The 22,282-nt window shown below is 41.3% G+C and overlaps 1 protein-coding gene and 1 long non-coding RNA gene across 4 annotated transcripts in view; both read right to left on the bottom strand.

The window, feature by feature from the left end:
- The window catches only part of LOC125374751, a 38,622-nt gene extending 35,621 nt beyond the window's left edge, over positions 1 to 3,001 (bottom strand). The window contains exon 1 of the long non-coding RNA XR_007218745.1: positions 2,771 to 3,001. This is a non-coding gene — a long non-coding RNA (uncharacterized LOC125374751). The remainder of the gene's footprint in view (positions 1 to 2,770) is intronic.
- Positions 3,002 to 7,308: 4,307 nt separating this feature from the next.
- LOC124135473 (BRD4-interacting chromatin-remodeling complex-associated protein-like) overlaps positions 7,309 to 22,282 on the bottom strand; it is a 41,010-nt gene continuing 26,036 nt past the window's right edge. For 2 of the 3 annotated variants that reach the window (XM_046500825.2, XM_046500826.2), the window contains exons 7-12: positions 21,801 to 22,052; positions 21,060 to 21,172; positions 19,103 to 19,254; positions 18,503 to 18,597; positions 16,806 to 16,908; positions 7,309 to 13,363 (exon numbers count right to left, since the gene is read on the bottom strand). In XM_046500825.2, coding sequence (XP_046356781.2) covers positions 11,670 to 13,363; positions 16,806 to 16,908; positions 18,503 to 18,597; positions 19,103 to 19,254; positions 21,060 to 21,172; positions 21,801 to 22,052 — 2,409 coding nt within the window. In that variant the 3' untranslated portion in view covers positions 7,309 to 11,669. The remainder of the gene's footprint in view (positions 13,364 to 16,805; positions 16,909 to 18,502; positions 18,598 to 19,102; positions 19,255 to 21,059; positions 21,173 to 21,800; positions 22,053 to 22,282) is intronic. The other variant, XM_046500827.2, reaches the window with a different exon arrangement.

Raw genomic sequence — 22,282 nt, 5'->3', positions numbered from 1 at the left:
TTTTGTAAGTTGCCATTGAAAAAGTGGGCTTCATATTTTTTATATACACATATATATATATATAATTAAATACTGGTAACAGTTCAACTATAATTCGTCCTCATTATTATTTTGTGTTAGACACGTGTATGAAAATCTGTCTAATAATAAGTTTTTAAATAACGTTGTGAAGGTTTATGAATATCTTAACATATTTTAGTGCAACTATTTCATGCATCTATAGATTCACCGTTCTCTATTCTATTTCGTTTCAATTTTATTTCTATTTAAGGAATATTCTTAATATTTCTAACGCAGTTGAAAAGGTATTTTTGCAGAGTGTTGATTCAAGAATAGAAATGTCCCGTAGCAAGCTGTCGCTCGGGGACAACGTGCAGATGAAATACCCCCCGGCAACATATGGAATTCAACAAACAAATTTTCGTTTCGGAATTGTTAATCCTACTTTTGTGCACTCGTAGAAAACGCTGCACGTGACTGTGAATACGCTAAGAATCGCAGGGCTTAGCCTAACCTAGTGCTCCGTGGTAACAGAACTTCAAACCAGCTGTATTAAATATCATCCATTTACGTGAAAATTTCCCAAATTATATATTTACTTTAGTTTTATCAATTTCCAATGAAGTATTTTACTGTTTGCACGAAGTTTGAATAAATATATGAACGTGCTTATTGGAATTTCTGTAAAATTATTAAATGTTAACATCGGTAATTATTTAAGATTGCTTTTGGGGGGAAATGCTGTTTACATGTGGGTCTTACGTTCCAGGTATTCGTGGTATTTTAATTTAATTTAATTAGTTGTAATACATATATTGTTTTCAATCTCAACCTTTTTTGTCTGATGAAACAGCAAGAAGATCGAACGAGAATTGCGCATTCTTCAACGCTGGATACATTCGGACATATATCACAAAAACTAAAGTAAAAAAGACATATGTATCGGGCATTAATATTCGTGTCTCGTTTTGTAGTTTGTGTTAGTTAGTTAGCATATTGATATCTAACTAACGTTAGTCATCTATTAACTTTTGGGCAACAGTATAATATCACACATCACGCTTTTTAAAGCAAATCTCAGATTATATTTCACTTTCAATCTGCAATCTGATTTCGTTTCAATTCCGTGATAAAATTTGATGAAACTGACGTGTAAAGCAGGAACAACTAACTCGGCTGTCCATAGTGATAATCCTGCCCCAAACCCCCAAATCTCTCTCTATTTGTCTTCCTGGCTATCAAAATTACGCGCCTCGCACCGTCGGATAGTGAAAGTTGGGTTAGAAGCGCGCCTTCTCATCTGGGAGGACAAACGGCAAATTGAGTTGGAAACTTGATTTGATTTGATTCCGATTCTCCCAAGATTCACAGAAAAACTCCAGTCGCGTGCTGAAAGAAATTCCCGTCCGTAAGAGAAGGTGACGCGACGGGGCTCCGTCTCCCTGCACGCGACGGTCACGCGCAAACCGACCGATTAATTTCGTCTTCATCGGTGAGAAATCCGTATCTTGAAATAACCTCAGATTAACTTTCAGTTTCCAACAAGGGAGAGAAAATTTTATTAAGCATGCAAACCCAAATATTTTTGTTTTCCTGGGACGATCGCCGTGCAACATCTTGGCCGACAGAGGCAACATTACAAGCGAAAAGTTTGTGTGATGTCGGCAGCGCTGGATGCAATATGTCTCTTTGTTTGAAACAGCTGGTTGAGATTAAACTCTGTTCAATAGCCTCGTCAAGGAGACTGGGCTAAGATGAAAAATCGTCTCGTAAAATAGCCACACAAATGCTTTCATCTCTTAGCTTTAATTGGATCATAAGAATTCTTACTCATTTAGCTCAACCGACTTTATAACGGCTCGGAAAAATGAAAGACGTCGTATTTTGACAATTGTTCCCTATTTTCGACAATTAATCGGGGTGAACTTTAAAGTGTTTTCTTTCTCTCTCCGTCACTAGAATTTTCTCTCAGTCAATTACAATTTCCATATGATGGTTTTCACTAAAATGAATTAATTGACCTTTACATCGGTTAAAAGAGACACAGTTAGTGCTTACGGTTGAAAGCCCCTTTTATGCCAAATGAATTGGACTTTGTAGTCGTGAAGGAGTAACTAATTTGGTGTTTTCACCCGTTGTAAAAAATGGCGAATTGTTGGGACGCTGTGTTATTGAAGGGTCAGTGAGTTTATTTTACGGGGCAGATGAACATGGCGGTATTACAGCACACACTTTTCAGTTTAACGCTAACCCTGAAATGTGTAATATTAAAGTTTGATTTGTTCAACTCCGCTAAATCCATATGGCAAATAAAGTTGATAGGCAGATATTTAAAAAACAAAATTTGAAATGAGTTTCGATTTCCAAATCTTTCAAAAAGCAAGGAACCTAATCAACTAACAAAAACAAAAAGAACATATTAGCCGATTTGGATAACAACAATATGTGTACAACCAACGCATATATATGCACGACGGACGTGTACATATGCACTGTTGTAACGAGTTGTTAAATTAGTGGCGAGTCTGGTTGGTATTAACTAGCATAGCGAGCGTCCAACGCAAGGCCATGATGAAATATGCTACAGATTAATAAGTGACGTAAACATAACATAAGTACAAGCTTTAGGGGGAATATGGGGATATCTAAAAAAATACCCGTGTAAAGAAGATCGTATTCCGCAGAAAAAGATGATAATGTTTGAAAGTATCTTTTCACACAAAATGAACGAGATGCTATATGAAATGAGTATATGTGAATATGAACGTACCAATAATGTGAAGATGTGCAGAATTTGCCCCCGGGGCTACATCGCCATATCGTCACGCGGGCTGTGTAATTCCAGCTTCTTTCATTTGCTCACTAAAAATGTTTGTATAGTACGGAGTCTGCCTGCGTTTGTCGCGAGCAGTCTGGTCGGGCAAATACTTTATTCGATCTCACAAGGATGGAGAATATTGAACAAGAAAAACGTCGAAGTTTCAAGCGCGACTGCCGGGCCTCCACCATACAACACATCGAATTCCCTTAACGACGAGGTGACACGAGAAATGTACGACTCAAGGGAGGAAACTCTTTTCAAATTGCAATCTGTTGCCAAGTTAGTGTCAGTTAGCTCCCTTTAATGGATTTTTTTCCTTTAAAAAATTATGCTGATGATTGACTCATATCGGAGCTTGAGTGGATAAGGGAATTTTTATTTGTCCTTCGAAATCTTTGTTTATTTTTTTAAATAACTGTTTCCGTGTTTATGTTTTCCCAATTATCCTTAAACAAAGAAACCGTGGAAATTAAGAAATTCTAAAAACACACTGACGCTAACAACGTCAATATTGTTTGTCAAATTTGTCAAGAGATACTTGAATGTTTAAAAAACGATTAAGCTACACGAATAAACAAAATAAAGATGTAAACAAAATAAGAGTCAACAATGTATGTTTCTTCTGGCATCCTCTAACGGTAACAATGATATCCGCCGAATGTTTTGTCTTTAATTATGGAAACTACGAAACACTTTTCCCTCTACATTTCAACACAGCTATATATATATAGCGGTAAATAGTATCCAACCGATGGCTACCATCTAGTCCTACCGGGTACCCTTTCACTGCCGAGTGAACAGGGGCATATACAATAGACTACGTTTATAACGAAGACGCTTATAACGAACTGGCCGATATAACGAACTTATTTTTAGTCCTGGCCATTTGTTGCATATATGCTGTATATATGCTTATAACGAACTACGGTTATTACGAACTAGAATAAGCGGTCCCTTTGAGTTCGTTATAACCGTAGTTTACTGTATCGAACAAAGTCTCCTGTCTAAGGCGACACCACAATCACGTAAAGTGTCTTTCATTGTTGGGCAGACCGTGGTCTAGTGGTAGAGTGTCGGGGTTCGATCCCCAGCCGTGTCATACCTAAAGACGTTAAACTATTGTACTTGTTGTTACCCTGCCTGGTACTCGGCAGGCATTAAGGGGCCAAAACAAGGACTGGTCGGCTCGGAGTCAGAATACTGTGTTTGAGCTGGGTATTCATGTTAAACTGCGGAATGGTATCTCAGTAGGGCTAGCACTAGAAAATCGGCATTAAACCAGACTAGTACAAGCAGCCACACACACAGGTACATGAAGGTCGCTATATAAGTGAAATAATCTTGAATCCGACGTTTTACCCCATTTCACTATTGTGGGACAGAACCGAAGCCCTTGACACTCTGAGGAGACACTCATCCACATGCAATCCCCGACCTTCGTTACTTTACTTCTATGACTCAGTTAAAAGGTGTGTGCGTGCGTGCGTGTGTGCGTGCGTGCAATAACAAATACATACGTAGTACATAAAATTCAGAAATAAAATAAGAAATATTTTATGTAAAAGAATTAAATACAGAATATTTTTACTTTATCGATATTCTGAATTGAAAATAATACCACCTGGAACACTGCGACCTGAGATCCTGGCAAGACTAAGGGAGGAAACTCTATGGTGACTGTCGTGTAGTGACAATGGTAAAAATATGTTAGCATATATATCGAAGTAATGCTACCTGGAGCGCTTGCTATGGCCTTCACAATCTGCAACTACACCCGAACCCCGATGTCTCGAATGCGTCGAATTCCCGGTTGTGTGGAACTCACAGTCCGGTCCCGGCTATGTCAGATAGTAATTAGATCGAGTTGGATTAGTCGAAACACGGATAGGATGAACTATTTCTCTCGTACCCAAGTAGTTCGAGACAAGGGATAATAACATGGCTGTGACGAGCCATTCAGGCGTGTGGTAGCTTTTTCTATCACCTTTAATCTTGCACTTTCATTGTTTGTAATAGTCGTTATCCAGTTTTTACAGTTTCATAAAAGCATCCAGTCATTGTTACAAAGGCATAAACAATATGTTTTTCACCTGTTAATCACATTGACAACACACCGTTGGGGGCGGTGGGGTAGCCTAGTGATTAAAGCGTTCGCTCGTCACGCCGAAGACCCGGGTTTGATTCCCGACTTGGGTACAATGAGTGAAGCCGACATCTGGAGTTCCCCGCTGTGATATTGTCTTGAATAGTGCTGGAAGCGGCATAAAACAATACTCACTCACTCAGAGTGTTGGTTTATGTTCAAGTCTGACAGCCTTCGCACCTAGGATACCCTTTTTATAGTGACGTTGTGACGTCAGTTCATCTTACATTCTTTTCTTCTCTTCACATCTGAGGGGGACATGGATGGCCCAGTCGCATAAAGCCCCGCAATTCGCCAGAAACCTATGATTGTGGGTTCGAACCCCGGTTCGCCTCGATTATGTTTCTAGATTTGTCAGCACCATACCCGTGCTCGTGGGTTTCATCAAAGTGGTAAACGTCTGAGACCTGCATCACTTCGGGCTTTCCTCCCACATTAAGCTGACACGCCGTGATATAACTTTTCGAAGCGGCGTTAAACCCAACTCACGCTCTTACACCTGAATGTCTCTTCTAGGGTCCATGGTATTGATCATACCTGAATGGAGATAATTCTACACTGGATAACCGAGGATGACCAGACTCCCGAATTCAAAGGTTTTCTGAAATATTTGGTGAATCATTAGAGAGTGGTAAATAACTTGTAGTAATATTTAGTTAAGGGGGATTTAAAATATGTTTTCAGCAACCCATGCTTGCCGTAACAGGCGACAAGCAATATTCCAGCTACATGACGCTGGTCTGAAAAATATCGAGTCTGGACCACACAATGCAGTGATTGACATCATGAGCATCGATCTATGTATTGCGATACCATGGCATGTATCATCCAAGTCAGCGAGCCTGACCACCCGATCCCGTTAGTCTCCTCTTACGCATAGTCGCCTCTTACGACAAGCATGGGTTGCTACGCTTTTACAGGTGTTACACGTGGTTCGACGATATCATCTTAATGGGTGATGTACTTATTTGCACTGTTGGACATTTTCATGAGAGCCAGTTAACTGACAATCGTAGTCATTATTAGGTAGCGCCAAATACTTGTACCTTGAGGTGAGTTGAAATATGGTTAAACAGCGCCTTTCAGCTTATTCTTGCGCTTGTACAGCGACATGAATACACGTATGTGCGTGCGTGGTGCGCTGGTCTGGACTAAAGATACCAAGCCGCAGTTTTCACGGAGTATAAGGACTCAGAGCTGACCAGTAATTGTTTCATTCCCTAATGCAGAGTAACAAGTACCATGACGCGGTCATGTTTTCGAACCACCAACCTCCCGCTCTCTGGACAAACGCTTTACCCACAAGACCAAGAAGACAGTCAATTTTTACTCTGAAGCTCTCGTAAAATATATCGAAAAGTGGATCCACTTGTTGGGGGTTGTTTTAATTGTTTCGCTAATGTAGTCAGCTTTCGGTTTCTGTATTGTTTTTTAAGTCCACTTTACGAAAGAATAAACTACTGCTTCAACGAGATGAACAAGGAGATTAGATCATTGTGCAATTAATCATTCATTGTTAGAAAATTGTAAATTTTCACTTTTCTATTGAGAATGCAAACAAGTTTTCAAATCTGAGCGCGAGTTGAGATCATCCCACTTTGAACAGTATTTCAGTTATATCACAACTGAAACTATTGTACTGGTGAATTAGTAATCGTGAACATCGGGCAATGTTGTCGATTTTGACTTGTTGGTGATACTTCTGTTTGGTAAAAGTGATAGTCTGAAGACACTGCTGCCTTGCCCCCAACAATTCCCCATAAGCAGTACTATTCTTACCATCTTAATGATAACATACAACCAGGATTAGAATCCTTGGGAGTGAGAGAGTTGGGTTGGGTTTAAGGGGAGGTGAAATGGGGTTTAACGTTGCGTCCAAGATTATTGCACTTTATAGTAACCACGTGCGCGTATGTGGCTGCTTGTACTTGTGCGGACTGATGCCGATTTTATAGCGCTAGCCCACTAAGATACCATGCCGCAGTATACTGACTGACATGCCAACCAGTCCTTGTTTTGCCCCCTAATGCCGAACGCCAGGCAGGGTAACAAGTACCTTATTTCAACGTCTTTTGGTATGACGCGTCCGGGGATCGAACCCCGACATTCCGCACTCAGTGTGGACGCTCTACTACTCGACCACAGAGACGGTCATGTTGGTTTAAGGCTACTTTGGACAGTATTACAGATATATTGGTTACCAAACACTTGTATGGTGTTTACAATGCCATGACAATAATAAGCACAAATCTTGGATCCTGGCATGACAAAGGGAGGAAACTCTGCACAGCAAAACGGGTGACGACCAACAGGGACAACTTAAAATAATCACAAACACAACATCTACTGTCATAGATATTTTAGTTGTACAAATAAGGCTTACACAAAATATAAATACATGTATGAACATTGTCATCATCGTATGAGCTGGACGCTACTTTACAAGTACATGCATTAAACCTGCCAATAGTGGGAGTCATCACAACATAGAATCATTTACAATGTTCCCTAGAGGGAGTTAAAAATTTATACTCTACACAAATGTATACCTCTCATCACTACACAAATGACACAGATGCTATCAAATCAAGGGCAGAAATAAATATACAAAATGATATGCAAACGCAAATAATGTTTCCTCATGAAAACCGAACTCTCGCATTGATGAACTGTCAAGTGAACACGTTTTGGCCACTCACACGGGCTACCTCGCGGAATGAGAATAAAATAGATACGGACGCCTACTTCTGTACAGTACTTACACCCAGACAGCTTCGGTGTCTTCCCCAGTCTGAGCCAAGAAGATCTCGAGCAGAGCTAAGAAGATCCGAGTCTCCAGAAGAGCCAAGAAGATCCGAGTCTCGAGCAGAGCTAAGAAGATCTGAGTCTCAATAACATCCGAATCTCGGGACGATGAGAGTCTCAAGAAAACCCAAGAAGATCCGAATTTCAGGGAGATCCGAATTTCAGGGAGACCCGAATCTCAGGAGGATGATCATGATGAGAAGGGTACAGCTTGTGTTTCCTGTTCGAGTTTAGTCAGTGACTACCATATCCTATGTAACTCCTCTGGCCATGGTTTAAGCTATCACTGTAGAAAGACAAATATCCAGATACAAATAGTTCAGCCTAAATAATCACCATGGCTAAATCAAGGATCGTACGGTTACTTAGCTACCCTTGAGTTTATCTTGAAAACCTAGCCACAAGATTCACATATACTGAGGAACAGTTGCATCTGAAAAGACAAAGTGGAACAGTGGAACATCTTTTTCACCTTGTCAGTAACCAGCTGTCCCAAGTACACTTGAGAGTGTATGTTAAGCCATTTTTCTGATGCAATGGGATACAGTACATCAGATGTTCTTCCATCACCAAACCATAATGGCTATGGTAAAAAGGGGCTGTGCTAGCCTAGTGGTTAAAGTGTTGACTCGTGGACCGAAGACCAGGGTTCGATTCTCCACATGGGTAGAATGTGTGAAGCCCATTTCTGGTGTCTCCACTGTGATAATGCTAAAAGCAGCATAAAACCCTACTCACTCAGCTATCGTAAACCAAAAAAAAGGGGTAAAGACAATCACCCTCATATGTTTCCTATCTTGGAGGAGTTAATAGAACCTCATATTTCTTTTTCACATGGGAATAATGCCTCAAAAACCATGAATGAAAAAACACCATCAAAGGAGAGTTGCATTGAAAACTGTCTACCATGACACTTCTTGAAGAAGAATCTTAAATTTTCCAAATCATTTCTTTCCCACACACAATAACAATCTCTTAATGCAGACAATCAATTTCATTGTGACACTGATATTTAACAGAGCTAATGAAAAATAAACTATATGACAAATATTATTGCATCATTTAAGATAGAGATTGGAGCGTTTTTTCTGAAAAAATATACAACCATCTATAGATACATATAACAGGAAGTGATGTTGAAAAAATAGCCATATCAGGTAAATTTCATCTTCTGTCAAAACCTGTCAAACCCTCCTTGCATAGGTATTTCCAAGCCCTACATAGCACAGCATGGTTTCTGTTAACACCAGGACCTCAATAGGCATCAACAAAGGGAACAAGTGAGTGAGTTGGGTTGAACGCCGCTTTAAACAGTATTCCAGTTATGTCACAGCCTGTCAGCTTAATGTGGGAGGAAAGCCTGAAGTAATGCAGGTTTCAGACGTTCACCACTTTGGTGGAACCCACGAGCACGGATATGGTGCTGTCAAACCTTGAAATAGTGCAATACAGTGTATCATATAAATTACTCAAAAGAAGTTAAAGAACACCGGAATCTTTCCTATTATATAGTAACTATAGTCATATGAAAAAATCTGTTCTTTAACTTCTTTTGAGTTTTATATATCATCGCTCAAAATTGGTTTCTGTCGAACTTTTTCCTCTTCTATTTCTTCCTACAATGGTCAGTGTTCTTAAACACTTGTTCATCCAAACTGTAGATGGGACGTAATTCAAGCAAAGAAAACTATTTTCACCGGAGATTGACCATTTAAGTACTAGATCTTGGCTTATAGACACAATATTCATCAACTCCTTTATTCCTATACATGTCCTTAAATAATCAGCGACTAATAGAAATTTGTTTTCATTCACAGGCAGTCAAGTGCTCTGCATGATAGCATACTATTTCTGCTTTTAGTTGAAAAACCAGCTTCCTTGTTAATAAACTTCTTAAAACATAATAGGCTGCCTGCCTACTTGCAGCTATGTTCCAACTTCAAGACGAATTGCTTTTGAAGCAATTGTTTTTATTTTTCTGCCTAATTTGCAAACTAAAGGGAGATAACTCAACACAGCTTGAACACACAGCTACAAATGACATTTCTCACAAAGAAACAAAATGAGCATTTCAAGTCAAAGGTTTCATGTGTCAATTTCATGTTTCATGAGACAATATCTTCACAATTTGACTAAATAGCAATAACTAAGGTCATGTTTTCTATCAAATACTAACATTATACTCGCCCCTCCTCTACATCTTCCCAAGGCAAGCCTGTCAAATAGCATATATCAAAAGCCTGGATTCTACCCTTGCCACATCAAGGCCACTTTCTTGGCTCGACCCTGGCGCCACCTTGCATATATCATGAGTTGTGCCCCTTGTAATGAAAACGTGATAGTCAATCAGACCGATGTTCTAATCTCGTATAGCTTTATAAAGATGGTGGCTACCATAGGCGACGACCCAAGCCGATTTGACAATGAAAACATTCGCAATTTCATCCCGGACACAAACACATAGGCAATTGTTTGGGTGTTTAAAAGATGAAAAAAATATATTCCAGCTGTAAATCACTTTCATACAAAGCTGTGGATGTTGATTTTGTGAAATGTTTTCTGATGTGACTATCGATATGTGCGACAGTCCAATCATATTTAGCACAGGATAGTGGGCTTGATGTGGCAAGGGTGGAAACAAGACTTTGATCAAAAGGCGAGAGGATGCTCTTGCCTCGGGAAGATGCCGCCTCCAGTGAAAATTGATGTCTTATTGCACATGGTTGCCAGCGTTAGTTAAATAAACTAAATGAAATATGATGACTGAGACGAAGATTGGTTTCCAATCAAATTTAAAAAACTCAAATACAAACCAAACCTACAACTGGATTCAACTATGGTGAACCTTGATCTCATAATTAAGTCTAGTTTGTAGCATCTAGAAACGAAACATTGTTGAATAACAAGTGGTTCTTTTCTTTTCAAAGAAACTAAATTAATTTATTTTATTTCAGCAAAGTAACAGAATAGAAGGTAACCATGGTAACATATCTAAAACTTAGAATGAAATATTTCCTAAACTTACTAACAAATCTATGCCATGAAATTTCTCTAAGTATGGTAAGTCTCTCGTTTGGGATCGGTATAAACACGCTTTATGTGCTCATGACACATAAATTTGAATGAAATGGAATATTTTCTCTTGGTTTAAGTAGCTAGGATTGTGTTTTGGTGGCAGGGTGTCTGAATACCATCATCTTGGGAATTACTGCTTCATGAATGCCCAGAATCAGTGTTAATACTCACTAATTCATGTTTTACTGTAAACTTCGACCAAATAGAAAAATTAGGGGTTAGTTTAATATCAGTGACTAATGTTTTGTTTCATTTGTTCAACCTCGCACCTGGCAATATTTCAGCAATATGACGACAGTTGGTTGTAGACCCTGAGTTCAGGGAGAATAAGCAAAACCCTCTAGTGATATATGTACCTCCAAACGAAACATGCAGTGTATTATTTAACTCGAGTAAATCAGACTTAAACGCTTTGGGACATAAAACAATGTTTTGAAATAATCTGAAATACCATTCGATCACATTATTTTATAACATTACGGCTTCAGATACCTTCATTTTCTAGGACACTGACCGATCGTCACCCAAAATGTTCAAGGACCAAAAGAGCTATTTTTTTCAAATTTGGTAGTGAATCAGAAAAACATTTTATCAAGACTTTACAAAAGCATGAACATGTCCGGCTGCCATTTGTCTCAATCATTGCACATCATTTCTTACGTCCTATTCAATTTCTTCAGCCATTTTAGTCTTTTAGTTAAATTCTGGTATTAATTCTGGTATTAATTCTAGCATTAATTCTCATGAAGCTGCATTTCCTGTGATGCTTCAGACGAAACCCCTGCCGCCCTTGTCCGACACAGAGCTCTAGAAGGTAGCACCGCTTCACATTAATATACTCTGCACAGCAGCATCAAGATCATCCTCCATGGATGTCTCTCCACCATCCTTGTCCCCGGAGCCGGACTCCTCAGGCTTGTCTTCCGACTCCCCACCCCCCTCCTCCCCATAGTATTCACTCTCGTCCTGACTGGTGTCCGTCACCTCCGTCAGCTGATTGTCATAGAAACTAGTCATACTACCCGACTGGTCCATGAAGTCTGCCACCGCTGCCGGATCCTCAACCTGGTTTAAACTCAGAATGCTATCAATAGCACTCTGCATTTGAGCATTCATCATATGGTTCTGAGGGTCGTTACCATCAGATTCGAAAGAAGCATCCAGTTCCATTCCGTCAGACTGGTTGTTTTCGTCCTGGGAATTACTGGGTCCACTTTCCGGGGAAAACATCATTTCATTTTGGGGGAGATCTTTGCTACTGAGAACATCTGCATTTGACCCGAGATCCTTCTCGGAAGATATCGTGGATAAATCGGCCACATTACCATCACTACTCACATCATCGAAGTCCATAATGCTGGATACAGCATTATCTATTTCCTCAATGTTTCCGTGGGGGGCAGCAGTATGGGGGCGGGGGGTGGCCGTGAAGGGCAAACCATCATCATCACTATCATACACATCATGGGCAGCAGCAGCAGCAGCAGCAACAGCAGCAATGGGACTGGATGCCACATTCAGTTGATTGGTCCTGCTGTTACCCAAGTCCATTTGATGATGAAACCCGTCATCAGCCGTAATACTACTAAATGCAGTCCGAGCAGGTTCCGACACCGTTGACACAGATGCAGACTGCGAGCACAGATTTCCCGTCAGTGCTTCAGGAAAATCAAAACTGCTGGGATCAAAGTCTTCCGATATTTGAGATGCGAACTCCCCTAAAACTGTTCCCCCAGAATCCAGAGGTTTCTGGATGGGGGACAGCACACTGGGGTAGTCCCCGGAAACGTCTGTAATGCTGATATCACTGTAGTGAGGCTGATGTACCTCGAGCCGGGAGTCCCCCGACACAGCAGATGCAATAGGAGAACCCTTCACCTTCAGTAACGGATCGTCCCCAGAATGATGGAATGCCTGAAGTCGTTCCTCCCCACCAGGTTCACTCACACAACTCTGGGCTAGCTGAGCCTGGAAGCTGGGCTCACGTAATCCAGCCTGTAAGTCTGTTGTGTCAAGATCACTGCTGGCATTAGCACTTGACAGCTCCCGACTGAGCACATTCCCACTCTCGTCCCCCCGTTCCCCGGACATATTCAAGTCGTCTCTCTCGTCTGCATAATGGTCGGACTGGAATTCATTTATATACAGAGATTCTCCCTTCACCACACCCTTCGGAGGCGTCTCTTCAGGAGTTACCTGACCATACCGCGGACTCGGCGGTTCCGTTTTCACAGGAGTTTTTGTTTTGAGACTGCTGGTAAACCCACGCCCATCGTTCCTGATCACTAACTTAACTTTGCCGGGGGGTACGATGGGTGACGATTTGACCGACATCCTCTCGGATTCTGCGGAGGCAGAGCTTTGATGTAATGACTCGGACATGTCGTGATCACTATACTCCGACTCAGTAAAAGTCTCGGACTTGACAGCAGACGTATCTAGAGCACTTGTTTCTGCAGCACTGTCCTCTTCCTTTTTCTCCTTCTTTAAGTACTTGGTCGGCATCGGCACAAAGGAATCTGCAACACACAACATTCCATCACCATTCTCATCTGGTACACATGATGTAACAGGACTTACCGTATTCGACGTAATCAGCGCCCAGGGCGATATCAAAATTAGAAATAGGGGGCTCTTATTAGAATATTATTTTGGTGAAAGATAAATTTCGTGGTTTATGCTGACGGCCTGACTGTTTATATACGACAGATATATTTTTCCAGAATTTATTGCCCATAATTAAGGGTGCATATAACACACGAGTGCGTATTATACACGAATAAATAAGTCTTGCGCACATTGATTAATCGGAAGGGGTGCTAATTGGGATTGTTCACTTGGCAATAAATTAGCAAATATCGCCGTGGGCGCTAACTAGATCGGGTCGCTTAATATGTCGAAAACGGTATTATCAATCTATTTTGAAAATTCATATCTTATCAACAGTAAGTTCACAGAAACCCATTGACGCACAATGTATACAACTCAAAAGTAGGGATGAGAATGGATATTTTCCTTTTTAGCTGAAATGTCTTTTCAATGGAGCATGGTCCATAATTTAAGGTGAGGTGAAATGGGGTTAAATGTCGCGTCCAAGATTATTGCTGCAATATTGCACTTATATAGCGACGTGCATGTACGTGTGTGTGTTTGTGTGGCTGCTTGTACTAGTCCGGACTGATGCCAATTTATAGTGCTAGCTCACTGAGATACCATGCAGCAGTTTAACATAAACACCCCACTCGGACACAGTATACTGACTCCTAGCTGACCAGACCTTGTTTTAGCCCCTTAATGCCGAGCGCCAGACAGGGTAACAACAAGAACCATCTCTTAACGTCTTTTGATATGACGCGGCCAGGGATCGAACCCCGGACCTTCCGCTCTCCGGGCGGACGCTCTATCACTAGACCACGGAGGCAGTCCCATAATTTAAGGGGTGTTTATAGGAGGTTCATGAGAATTTGTGTTCACTAAAATTTGCGGATCCGCAGAAGATTCTCCTCCCTGAAGTACACGATTCTTTCATATTACTATAGTCAAGCTGTCATTCTTTAACATCGTTGTGTAGTATACTTGCTGCAAAAGGGCATGAACCTGTTGATTAGTCCATAATGCAACTAAAGCCCATGTCAAGTCAAAATTCTTTCAGTCTAAAAAACTTACCTCACACCAATCCATACATTAACACTAAAACATACTGAAAATGATGTGAAGGGACCAGTTTGGGCTACTAGACATATATACACAGAGCTCCAAACAACTTCTGGAACAATTGAGTTTTTACTCTAGGGTTTCTATTTAATTGGGTTATTACAGTTTTCATTGGGTAACCAATATTTTTTCACTCATCTATTCATGACTCTATTGGTTTTGAAAATTTTAAGATTTAAAAATAATGTAAATAAATGTTCTAAATATATAGGCTTGACTCTGAAACAAAATTATCTCGTAATTTTGTATTACGGAAATTAGCTCCTTTGTACATGCTGCACGCATGGTAAAAAGCTTCCTTGGGTATTTACACGTGCTCTTTTAATACATTCGAGTTTATAATTTAATGCATGCGTTTCTTTATTAAAGTAATTGGGTTTTGAATATTTTCGGTGGGTATTTTACGCAAATACGCTGCTTATCTGCAGCTCTGTATACGTTTGAGCATACACTGCCGCTTTTACAAAGCAGGGTCACAAATTAATTTTCATGTTCACTAGTCTGCAATATTGAACTGCTAAATGGTAACTGTGGAAGTCAACAAGGAAATGTCAAATGTCCTTCCCTGAACTTCACAAGTCTCAGACAAGAGGGCCTATGATAGTTCCAAATCCTTTCAGCCATTTTTTTTCAAATGCCCAGGATCACAAAAGTCTTCTCAAGAGCTGTATATCATTCATGCATGTATATGTAGTGTGCTGAATGTTTTTTTTAAATTTTATTCCATGAATGTTCTTAAGACACTGAATCATTCTAGAAAGCTGGCAGATGATTGTGTCAAAGAACCCACGCAGCCTTCATTTAGATTGGTCAGTCAACGCTGGCTCAAGGTTCACCCAACGCCATCTTCCATGGAGGTATCCTTATCTCAAAGCAGAGGTATCGTATCATTAGGGCTGGGACGATACACCAACTGGACCAGAAAATCCTGTCACTGATACTTAGAGCATTGATCTAATCCATCAGGGTACGAGGAAAGGCAATCAACCAGATCAATGAGCATGACCACTTGATCCACTTAGTCTCTTACGACCAGTATCTGTGCGTGTGGGCCTATTGTAGCCCCAACTGTACATGGGATGTGTATAGCACATAGATACACAGCATACTCCAGACATTCAGTTGAAAAGGCAACATCTACTACAACCAAGCCAATTTTAAATATTCCAGCAATGTCCCGGTGAGGTAGGATGTCATACAATATTGCAATCTTGATGTATCAGGAATTTTGTTTAATGTCAATAATGCACTGATTCAAATGTTTGAACATCGATACTAAATTAATAATTCACCGCCGTACACGATTACATTAGAAAAGTCGATATCCCTAGCTAATTACTGTCAAAGAATATATGTCAAGCAGTGTTGCGTAGTCTCTAGCCAGGTCTTCCTCCAGCGTCTACAGAATGGAGGCCATTTTGTAAAGATAGCATGCCCTGTGTCAACCGATTAGCTTTACACACACACATGAGGAGAATGGAGGCAATTTTGTAAAGATAGCATGTCCTGTGTCAACCGATTAGCTTTACATACACACATGAGGAGAATGAAAGCAATTTTGTAAAGACAGCATGTCCTGCGTCAACCGATTAGCTTTACACACACACATAATGAGGAGAATGGAGGCAATTTTGTAAAGAAAAGATTCAGACAGGTATGGAACACTAAAATTCATGGCCTTTTCAAGGCTGCCAACTGTCATTTTCAAGGCTTTTTTAGTTGGGTTAATAGCCTATAGTCTGTCAATATCTGATTAAATCAAGCATACCATATATATGTCTTAGTTGCAAGACCTAAAAAGCAGCATGAACATCACACAATTTTGAGTCTGTCCGGAATTCTTCTTTGGTCTTTGGCACATAAATCTATCACTGTGATAAATCTCACTTAAAAGTCTTTGGTACATATTTTTGTGTGCTTTAATACTTTGATAAACAAGTACTGTATATGTCATTTTGTACAAATTCAAGGCTTTCAAGCTATATTGGTGATTTTCAAGGCTTTTCAAGATTGACACTAAAAAATCAAGACTTTTCAAGTGGGATCTTAAAATTGAAGACTTTTTTAAGCCTGTACGAACCCTGAAAGATAGCATGTCCTGCATCACATGATTAGCCTTACACATCACACATAAAGAGGAGAATGGAGGCCATTTTGAAAAGATAGCTAGTTCTGTGTCACGTGAACAGATAGCATTGTGGGAGATCTCGCGGAGAAGAATATAAACAAAAAAGCGACTGCCCGTACCTGGATCAGCCTTGATGACATCTTTCTCCTTTTTGATGACAGCTGTGAGATCTTGATTGAGCATGCGCTGGATCATTACCATCTCCGCAGACGGTCGATCCCTCTGTAAACACAACGTCCTCGTTAGCTGACGATCAGTGCAACATGTCCTACACATGGAACAGACAACTCACCTCAATATATTCATTTGCTTTTTTGCGATTACTTTGGTTTAGTAATGTTAAGCCAATGTTGACTTCCGGCACAAGAGTTCAACACGAGGCTCACTGAGCTATTGGGATCTGACTTCATTCAGTGAGTGAGTGAGTGAGTTGGGTTTAATGCCGCTTTTAACAGAATTCCAGTCATATCGCGGCGTGTCAGCTTAATGTGGGAGGAAGACCGAAGTGATGCAGGTCTCAGACGTTTTACCACTTCGTTGAAACCCACGAGCACGAGGTATGGTGCTGACAAACCTAGAAACATAATCGGGGCGAACCGGGATTCGAACCCACAGTCATAGGTTTCTGCATGCCAAGGGACGCAACTCTGCACAGCGAATCGCGACGCCTTAGATGACTGGGCAACCCGTGCCCCCTGACTTCATTCAACGATGCAACATCTTCACAAAATACTACCATACTACCCAACATTTGCTAAGGACCACACCTTTGACTAAAGAGGAGCACACCTTTGTTAAAGAGGAGCACACCTTTGACTAAAGAAGAGCACACCTTTGACTAAAGAGGAGCACACCTTTGACTAAAAAGGAGCACACCTTTGACTAAATAGGAGCACACCTTTGACTAAAGAGGACTGTTTTGGTCCTTAGCAACTGTTGAGTAGTATATGTGAGTGAGGAAGTTGCCATGCCAATATATAATTTTAGTTTTCTGAGGAACTGAACCAGCAAATAATAACCCTCTTGCCACAAGCCATTTGTAACTTTTACTAGCAACAGTGGGATAGTGTCAGTCCCTGGGGCTGCTCCTTGGCCACTCCCACCTCGCTTGTAGCCAATATTAACAGCCACTCCAATACCTACAGCTAACCTCTAACAAGCATCAAGCTACACCCAATTGGCTACAACTACAGTTCTTTGCCTACAGCCTTCCCAAGTATAGCATGAGGCAACGCCTTTCTAGAGTAGCCACACACCCCTACCAACAGACCACACCACTCTACCAGCTGACCACACCCTCTACCAACAGCCAACCTCTTTTCAACAGCAGGCCACACCCACCTTTCTTTGTACAGCTACACCCATCTACCAACAGACCACACCCCTCTACCAACAGCCAACCTCTATTCAGCAGCAGGCCACACACAGCCTTCTCCATACACCCATCTACCTACAGACCACACCCCTCTACCTACAGACCACATCCCTCTGCCAAAAGCCAACCTCTATTCAACAGCAGGCTACACAACCCCCTTCTCTGTACACCACTCTACCTACAGACCACACCCCTCTACCAACAGCCAACCTCTATTCAACAGCAGGCCCAACCTTCTCTGTACACCCATCTACCTACAGACCACACCCCTCTACCAACAGACCACACCCCTCTACCAACAGCCAACCGCTATTCAGCAGCAGGCCACACCCACCATTCTCTGAACACCCCTCTACCTACAGACCACACCCCTCTACCAACAGCCAACCTCTATTCAGCAGCAGGCCACAGCAGCCCTTCTCTGTACACCCATCTACCTACCATGCTCTCCTCCAGGAGCAGAAGTCTGTATTTGTTCATCATCGTATGACTTCGTTTCAACAGGTCTTCAGACACTGTATCAAACACATTCTCCGCTGCAAGGGGAAACAGACGTTACACACCACACATAATGATCACAACAGAGAAACATCAAGGAATATCTCATAAATCATTGACACATAAATTTGAAACTTGAAGAAATCAATGAGGACTAAAGACACATTTCAGCAATGAGTTATCTCCCTTGGACCAGTTTTGTATCTGTAAATATATCAAGCCAGTTCTCTCTACTTATTTTTTAAAAATCCAAATAATAAATATATGTGTCGATGACATACATTTAAGCAACACAAATGAATTTTACTTACATAATATTTCTAATAATGCAACTGATGAGAGTTCAAATTGTCATGGCCCCGACTGTAGGATATGGTGTGTATTTCAATATTTTGAGCATTTTTCCAACCATCCTGCTGCCATTTTGAGTCAATAAAGATAAAGAAACTCAGTCCTTGATTGTTTGAATACAATTTCTTCACACTTCTGAGACAGTTATGAAACATGAGCGCAAATCAATCTGAGTGACACCAAAATCGTTACCTTTCTTGAATGCATCTTGCTTTGGCCCATGGTGCTGAAAGACATGATATCGCAGCAACCTTCGACATGCCTCCTTGTAGTCCTTGAATGGAGACTTGGTGTCTGGATTGACAGCATGTTGTTGGTCCTTGCCTAACTGCTGGTGAATACTGCTGTCAAGACAACATATCATCAGTACATGTTAGGGGAATAACAACATATCATCAGTACATGTTAGGGGAATAACAACATATCATCAGTACATGTTAGGGGAATAACAACATATCAAACTATCAAGGTATTAATTGTTTGCCCTACGATTGTACAAAATCAATAGGTATCTAAATAAACCGATGATATTGTTGTTTGTGTGCATAACAATCAATAGTTTCAATAGTCACAAATAGTTATGAATAAATCATAAATTATGCATCAGAAAACGAGAAATTCAAACCTCTCATGTATTGATTAGCAAGGATTACGACAACCTCAGTTAAGAGTTACTTCCCTTTGGTTAGAGATTAGGCCAACTTTGACATTACACTGATGAGTATAATTATCAAGCCATAAAATTAGTTCAATACTATTGCAATAGTGGGTGAGTGAGTGAGTGAGTTGGGTTTAACGCCACTTTTAACAGTATTCCAGTCATATGTCAGCTTAATGTGGGAGGAAAGCCCGAAGTGATGCAGGTCTCAGACGTTTACCACTTCGGTGACACCCACAAGCACGGATTTGGTGCTGACAAACCTAGAAACATAATCAGGGTGAACCGGGATTCGAACCCACAATCATAGGTTTCTGGCATGCCAAAGGGACACAACTCTGCACAGCAAATCACAGCGCCTTAGACGACTGGGCCACCCATGCCCCCTATTGCAACAGTATCCCAATAGTGAAAATAGCCCCAAATAGTCACCCTGACTACATGTACACCAAGTTAATAAGGCCACATGATTTCATCATTTTCAGTTTACTGATTAAGACAGCTTGGGTAAAATGTCACAATCAGAAAATATAACACTTTCAATTTATTTTTATCTGCCTGACAGATCTACCTGATAAAAATGACACAAACACAAAATCCAACCAAAAGTACCTGACTGACATCAACAGGAGAAACCAATTTCACCTATTGATAGTGAGAACAAATCGAAGTACGCGGCCCCCTGGGCCCTGTTCCACAAAGAGGTCTAAGGTTTAAGCTCATTGTAACTCCTTTACTTTGTGCTACTCCCTATAAACTACAGTGATATTGACTTGTCACTACACAGAGCTATGGACTGTCCCAAAGTGTTTTCCTGCTTGATTCCTGATTCAGAAACTCCTTTACTTTGTGCTACTCCCTATAAACTACAGTGATATTGACTTGTCACTACACAGAGCTATGGACTGTCCCAAAGTGTTTTCCTGCTTGATTCCCGATTCGGAACATACCACAACAACCCTGCCATAATGTACATGAATCATAGTCCCATGAAAACTGCAACACGATTTGATCCCCAAAACACTTGCCTTCGAATATGTGTACTTATATTTTCCATCATGGAACTTTCCATGTGCTTATCGGGTTGGAATCATTGAGAGAGTACAGAGTTTTGGCCAATAAGATATCTTTACCCATCCGGTTTCAAGTCCAATAAGTAAATTAATATACTGTAACAAGAAATAAAATGTACTCGTATTTAAGGCAAGTGTCTTACGACGTGAATCATGTTTGATTTGTCATGACACATGCATTTGGCTGAAGCATATAAAAGTGCAATGCAGATTTGCAAGGAGAATCTATTAGAAAAACACCATGTGACAGTCAGCAGCTCTGTGTAGCGAAAAGTCAGCATCAAAGTCATTTAGAGGGAGCAGCAGAGAGTTATGGTTATCACAGCTCCCTATACTTATGACAGTCATAGTGCTAGGATCGGGATGTAGAAGAGGGCCTGGACGCCAGGGGGCACCTGTTGCACCGTCCTATACTTACAGTGTTCCCTTGGATACATCGGAGGGGGCGGGCCTCTTCGTGGGACGGTTGGGTGTGCTGGTCTGAACAGCGTCCACGCCAACTTTGATCTGGTTGATGCCCTTGTCTATTTGCTGCAAAAAAAAAAGATGGCGGTTTGTAAATAATGAAGTCTGGACCGGACAATCCAGTGATCGACATTATGAGAATTGATTTACGCAGTTGGGATTAATGACATGCATTAACAAAGTCAGCAAACCTGACCACCGACCTCATTAGTCACCTTTTAAGGGAAGCATGGGTTGCTGAAGACCTTTTCTACCCCTGATCTTCATGGGTCACCTGTACAGCGAGGGGTATTTTGCTCAGTGGGTTCGATGGGTTGGTTGGTGGGCTACGTACCTGAACAGGATGGGTATTTTGCCTGGTGGAATGTGGATTGGTGAACAAGTTCTATTTGTCTGTATAGTGTTGAGTGTTGCCTTTGATGGGTGGGTGGATGGTTGAGTGGGTTCTACATACCTGAACAGGATGGGTATTTTGTCTGGTGGAATGTGGATGGGTGAACGAGTTCTATGTGTCTGCACAGTGTTTAGTGTTGCCTTTGATGGGTGGGTGGATGGTTGAGCGGGCTCTACATACCTGAACAGGATGGGTATTTTGCCCAGTGGAATGTGGATGGGTGAACGAGTTCTATGTGTCTGTATGGTGTTGAGTGTTGCCTTTGATGGGTGGGTGGATGGTTGAGTGGGTTCTACATACCTGTACAGTGATGGGGATTTTGCCCGGTGGGTTTGCTACAAGCAGTTGTGGCTTGGTCTGCGGTGATGTTGTTCGGATCACCTGAATCTGCTGGTGTATATGCTGTTGCTGTTGCTGCTGCAGCTTGACCAGGGTGTGCTGCTGTTGCTTGAGGAACATCTCCTGTTGCTCCATCGTCATGCGCCCCAGGTGCTGCTGCAACTTCTCCTTCTGCTGCGAGGTCAGGTTCAACGTCAGCATCTGGTTGGCTATCTGTGTCGGGAGAACATGGCTGGTGTTAGGGGAGTCCGCAACAGTGAGTGAGTGAGTGAGTGAGTATGGTTTTACGCCGCTTTTAGCAATATTCCAGCAATATCACGGCGGGGACACCACAAATGGGCTTCACACATTGTACCCATGTCGGGAATAGAACCCGGGTCTTCGGCGTGACGAGCGAACGCTTTAACCACTAGACTACATGACCGCCCCTAAGTCCGCAACAG

The sequence above is a fragment of the Haliotis rufescens genome, unplaced genomic scaffold, assembly GCF_023055435.1.
Source record: "Haliotis rufescens isolate VD_foot unplaced genomic scaffold, xgHalRufe1.0.p SCAF_6, whole genome shotgun sequence".
Taxonomy (NCBI): domain Eukaryota; kingdom Metazoa; phylum Mollusca; class Gastropoda; order Lepetellida; family Haliotidae; genus Haliotis; species Haliotis rufescens.
Note: the sequence above shows the minus strand (reverse complement) of the source record. Positions and strands in the feature narration are given on the sequence as shown.